At 46.0% G+C, this 5,903-nt stretch overlaps 1 protein-coding gene across 2 annotated transcripts in view; it reads right to left on the reverse strand.

The window, feature by feature from the left end:
- Positions 1 to 3,947: 3,947 nt before the first annotated feature.
- Positions 3,948 to 5,903, reverse strand: part of G6PC (glucose-6-phosphatase, catalytic subunit) — a 10,820-nt gene continuing 8,864 nt past the window's right edge. The window contains exons 4-5 of one of the 2 annotated variants that reach the window (XM_011929668.1): positions 5,653 to 5,768; positions 3,948 to 4,459 (exon numbers count right to left, since the gene is read on the reverse strand). In XM_011929668.1, the coding sequence (XP_011785058.1) occupies positions 3,948 to 4,459; positions 5,653 to 5,768 (628 nt within the window). The remainder of the gene's footprint in view (positions 4,460 to 5,652; positions 5,769 to 5,903) is intronic. The other variant, XM_011929669.1, reaches the window with a different exon arrangement.

A 5,903-nucleotide genomic window follows, 5' to 3' on the forward strand; every position in this document is an offset into this window, starting at 1 on the left:
AATTAATTAAATAAAATAAGCTGGCTATATTACAAAATGATTATTTTGTATCTGGGATTACAGGCTTGAGCCACAACGCCCAGCCCAGACTGCCTGCTTCTTTTTTTTTTTCTGAGACAGGGTCTCACTCTGTCACCCAGGCTGGAGTGCAGTGGCATAATCTCGGCTCACTACAACCTCTGCCTCCTGAGCTCAAGGGATCCTCCCATCTCAGCCACCTGAGTAGTTGGGACCACAGGCATGCATCACCACGCTTGGCTAATGTTTTGTGTTTTTGGTAGAGAGGGGGTCTCACCATGTTGCCCAGACTGGTCTCGAACTCCTGAGCTCAGGCGACCTGCCACCTCAGCCTCCCAAAGTGCTGGGATTACAGGTGTGAGCCACCATGCCCAGCCCAGACTGCCTGATCCTTAACCCACTTCCACCATTCTGGACAAGATGTCTAACCCCTCCAGACCTATTTGTAATATGAGGATAAATGACAGTAGCCAAATCACAGAGATGCTGGGAGAACCAAGTGAGTTAATTGTATAAACAAAGTACATAGAACAGAGTCTGGCATAAAGTTAGCACTCAGTAAACTTTATCTGTTATGTTTCCTTATCAACCTCATAAACTTCAGGGAGTGGGGGCAGTATTTACTTTCTGGCAGACCACTCTTATAAGGATCTTGGACTTGGTCCTTGGGAGCAAATAGATTATCAAGGATAGGGCTGTGCCTAAGCAGTAGGGTTCAGTTCAGACAGATCAAAACCATTTCTGGCCAAGTGCAGTGGCTCACGCTATAATCCCAGCACTTTGGGAGGCTGAGGCAGGAGGATCACTTGAACCCAGGAGTTCAAGACCAGCCTGGGCAACATAGTGAGACCCCCATCTCTTAAAAAAACAAGAAAGACTATTTCTTTCTCCCTAGATGGGACCATTTGATTCTGTGAGGGGCCTAGTTCCCACAGTGCCCTCTAAGAGCCCAAATTCAGTAGGAGAATGCAATCTTCCCTGAATATACAGACTCCAGAGTTCTGATGTGAAATAGCAGATCTCGCCCTCAGGAAATCCAGGGATACGGTGATGATTTGAGGCCTTTGGAGGTGGAACCCTGCACCCAGGATGAAATAAATATCTTAGCAGAGAAACCTGCAATAGCTCCCTTGAGCATTCCTTGGTGGTGTGACTGGCTCTGTTTAGACTTTCTTGAACTATAACCCAAAATCTTGCTGACACTAAGTTACTGGATGCCAGAGCTGGCTTAGTCTTGTTGTGTTACTGCAACTTGTGTGCTCTGATTGCTTAGTTTGATAGTGACCCTGCCCGTCTACTCTCAAGTTGCAATTTGATGCCATAGAGCAACTCATGCTGACTTGTGGTCTGGTAGCCAATGTTCAGTCTTGGCCAACTCTGAATCTTTCTGGTTCTTTGCTGATTTTGGGCCTCCGTTTATGTGCTCGACTCTGCCTTTGCCCCTGTGGATGCTTTATAAGTCTCCCTATCCCTAATGGGACTCTTGGTCAACTCAAGATAGAGCACTTTTCTTCTCCAAAGGGAAAATGCAGGCACAGAGAAACCAAATTATTCGTTTAGGGAAACAGAGCTAGAAATTTAGTTGGGCCAGAATTAGAAACTTCAGATCACATTGCATCTAAAATATAGTAATTAACAAGACTTCATTCTTAAATAAAATGTTGCTTTAATAAAATACTGCACATATATATTTTTCTTTTCAAAGATGTTATGAGCAGGATGGTTGTTTTGAATGATAATGTATTGTATACTATATAATTAGTAGCAAAAACAAGAACTTTCAAATAAATAGGCTTCAGCTTTTTTTTTTTGGTGGGGGGTGGTGTGGGGAAGAAATACTCTGCAAATCAGCTGAGACTGAAAAACAGGCGGCCGGGCGCGGTGGCTCAAGCCTGTAATCCCAGCACTTTGGGAGGCCGAGACGGGCGGATCACGAGGTCAGGAGATGGAGACCATCCTGGCTAACACAGTGAAACCCCGTCTCTACTAAAAAAATACAAAAAAAAAAAAACTAGCCAGGCAAGGTGGTGGTCACCTGTAGTCCCAGCTACTTAGGAGGCTGAGGCAGGAGAATGGCGTAAACCCGGGAGGCGGAGCTTGCAGTGAGCTGAGATCTGGCCACTGCACTCCAGCCTGGGCAACAGAGCGAGACTCCGTCTCAACAAAAAAAAAAAAGAAAGAAAGAAAAACAGGCAAGGAGGGCCGGGCGCAGTGGCTCATGCCTGTAATCATAGCACCTTGGGAGGCCGAGGCAGATGGATCACTTGAGGTCAGGAGTTTGAGACCAGCCTGGCCAACATGATGAAATCCCATCTCTTCTGAAAATATAAAAATTAGCCTGGCATGGTGGTCCTAGCTACTGAGGAGGCTGAGACAGGAGAATTGCTTGAACCAGGAGGAAGAGGTTGCAGTGAGCCAGCATCGTGCCACTGCACTCCAGCCTGGGTGACAGAGTGAGGGTCCGTCTCAAAAAAAAAGAAAAGAAAAGAAAAACGGGCAAGGATGGCTAGCTGGACATAGTGGCTTACACATGTAGTCCCAGCTATGAGGCTGCGGTATGGTGGGAGGATTGCTTGAGCCCAGGAGTTCAAGAGCAGCCTGGGCAACGTAGTGAGACCCTGTCTCAAAAAAAAAAAAAATAGAGAAGGTGTTGACTTTTCCTTTAAGAATGTGCTCTTGGTTGGCTTGGGATAGAGAAAGGAGTCATATTTACCCTCTGGGAATCAAAAGAAACACTGGAGTGACCTCTGAGAGAGAAATCCTGGCCCTACCCTTGTCATTCTGCCCAAGATTTCAGAGCCTAATTGAAACATACAAAAGCACCACCAGAGTTGCCCTCTAGCCATCTGAAGATCCAGTGGGGTGGATGTGGAGCCAGTGGAAAAATCTGGAAAAAGCAGAGCTGGGGGTTATAAGGAAGATGATGTAATGTGATAGAGGAGATGTCAGCTATACCTGAATGTTTGGACCTAGTGCAATATCTGGTCACTGCAACCATTCAGAAATCCAAGGAAATACAAAGACCATGTATGCACAGTAAAAAAATACTAGAAGCAGAATTACCCCACTAACCACCTATTAATTATACTCACGCTGGTCCCCCATTACTGAGAGTGCATTATTATATAATTAAAGCCATTTAGACATGGCTTGGCATAGCACTTGCATGATATGCTACATACTAAAAATTCCTCCTTATGTAGCCTTTTTTTCTTATCAGATTCAGAGCTCCTTTCTCCTTTTCTTGGTAAGGATGAACACAGGTAGAAAATTCTCAGTTAGGATCTCCAGCCTGGGCTTGTGATCTGACCCTACCTGGAAGTCTTACTTTTGTATATCTGACAGAAGAACAAGTAAGTCTTCAGGGGAAAATCCAGAACAACCCAACTTCTAGCATCAGGTCTTTCTCAATAGCTTTTCATTAGCTTTTCAAAAACGTCACCCAATATGATTAGGATTGTAAAAGAGGACCACCTGAGCTGACAGCACCTCCGGCCTCTAAATGGGCTGGCAGAAGACCATTCAAAGATAAAATGGGCTGTTCCAGTGGGCGTGAGCTCCCTACCTGTGAGAGTATTCAAGTAGAGAGAGGAGAACCTCCTGGCAGGAAACTTGCTTATGGTGCTTATGGCGTGAGCTCCCTACCTGTGAGAGTATTCAAGTAGAGAGAGGAGGCCCTCCTGGCAGGAAACTTGCTTATATGTGGTATGGCACCTCCATCTGAGAGAGTCTATGCTGAGGGCAGGCTGGAGTCACACATGGGAATAAGCCAGGCGACCCTCCAATCTGCCATCTGTGATTTAATTCCACAATGGCAGAATGGATGGCATGTCACTTGCTCCAAATACCAGCACCCATTGCTTCAAATACTAGTCCCCCTCAATCCCTGGCACAGTTGTTGACTTGAAATACTGAAGACTCCACATCCCTTACAATGACTTCTTGTGTGGCTGGCCCAGGACCTGGGCGAGGCAGTAGGGGATGACACTGACGGATGCCAGGGGCACTACCGCACTCTTGCAGAAGGACAAGACGTAGAAGACCAGCTCAACTTGGGACGGGGGTTTCAAGGAGTCAAAGAGGTGCAGGAGGACGAGGGAGGCTACAATAGAGCTGAGGCGGAACGGGAGCCACTTGCCGAGTTTCCCCTTGCAGCCTACCCTGTACATGCTGGAGTTGAGAGCCAGCCCCAGGCCAAAGAGGGTGCCCAGGTTCTTGAGCAGGCTGGCAAAGGGCGTAGTGTCAATGTGGACCCATTCTGGCCGCTCGCACCACCTCTGGGCTTTCTCCAGAGTCCATAGGAGGTCTACACCCAGTCCCTTGAGCAGCAGATAAAATCCGATGGCGAAGCTGAACAGGAAGAAGGTAATGAGAAAATATTTCTTGAGACTGGCATTATAGATGCTGTGGATGTGGCTGAAAGTTTCTGCAACAGCAATGCCTGGGTGGAAGAAAGAATTACTGTGAGAGATAGGAAGGATCTGGGACCTTTGCTAGAGGTGGGTTTGGAGCAGTGGGTGACATGCCCTCCGTTCTGTGACTGTGGAATTAAATCACAGACGGCAGATTGCAGGGTTGCCCGGCTTATTCCCATGTGTGACTCCAGTCTGCCCTCACCATAGACTCTTTCAGATGGAGGTGCCATATCACGTACATTCTACCCCCATACGCAAATTTCCTACCAGGAGGTCCTCCTATCTCTACTTGAATACCCTTAGAGGTAGGGAGCTCGCCCCTACTAGAACAGTCCATTTTATCTTTGAATGGAATTGATTGCTGAATAGTTCTTCCTTGTCTGTGTGAAGCTGGTCCCTCTCTAATACTGTCTGTTTTCTCAGTTCTTTCTGCAGGAGTTAGTAAGTGATGAATGTAGTCCCTCTGTCACACATTTGGACACAGTTATTCTCTCTAACCTAAACATTCCCAGGTTTTTCATGTGATATGGCTTCCAGGTTCTTCCTCAAACATGGACCCCACTACTAAATGCTGTGTTACTTTTGTGATTACCACAAAACCATCATGTCCCTTGTTCTCAACATTCTTCTTTGAATGCTGCTGTGTTCTGTTCTTACAAATCTCCAGGGGAGAAATTCCACAGTTTTGTTAAGGTCTATATTCTAGTGCTTCCCACAAAATCTTTCTTGTTTCACCTAAATCTTGTCTTACCCTTGTTAACTGGATCTAAGAAAACACAGATATTCAAAACTCTGAACCTATAAAAGAGATCAACTTCAGTTATCTATTAGGTTTGCAAATGAATGTATTTAAATAAAGAGCTTTCCTAGGACACCGTGCTAATTTGTTAAATTTGGCAGATTCCCTGAAAAGTAAATTAGGGCCTGTTGAAGATCAGTAAGAAATAAAGATTGTAAAAAGCTCCGAGATTTCAAGCTAATTCAATTTGGTTAGTTAATTTGATGCATGGTAACTTCTACACAATTCATTCTATAGATCTGGGCACTCCTACAGAAATTAAACATTTCAACTTGCTCATTCTTGACTTTGAACCGACAGAAATGCTCACAGTACCGATTACACACAGGATGTGGCTGGAATGCTGGGATTTTGTCCTGATTAGGGGGAGAAATGGAATGGGGTTGGGGGGAGGAGGAAGGGAGTCAGATCAGCCCGTACCTGACAGGACTCCGGCAACAACTTGATGAGGAAAATGAGCAGCAAGGTAGATTCGTGACAGACAGACGTTCAGCTGCACAGCCCAGAATCCCAACCACAAAATGACATTCAAGCACCTGCAATGGAAGAGGCAACCATAACAACACAGGTGCAGATCCTTCAGAAAAGAAAACAGGCCGGGCGCGGTGGCTCAAGCCTGTAATCCCAGCACTTTGGGAGGCCGAGACGGGCGGATCACGAGGTCAGGAGAT

Source organism: Colobus angolensis, unplaced genomic scaffold, assembly GCF_000951035.1.
Source record: "Colobus angolensis palliatus isolate OR3802 unplaced genomic scaffold, Cang.pa_1.0 Scaffold83, whole genome shotgun sequence".
NCBI classification, from domain to species: Eukaryota; Metazoa; Chordata; class Mammalia; order Primates; family Cercopithecidae; genus Colobus; species Colobus angolensis.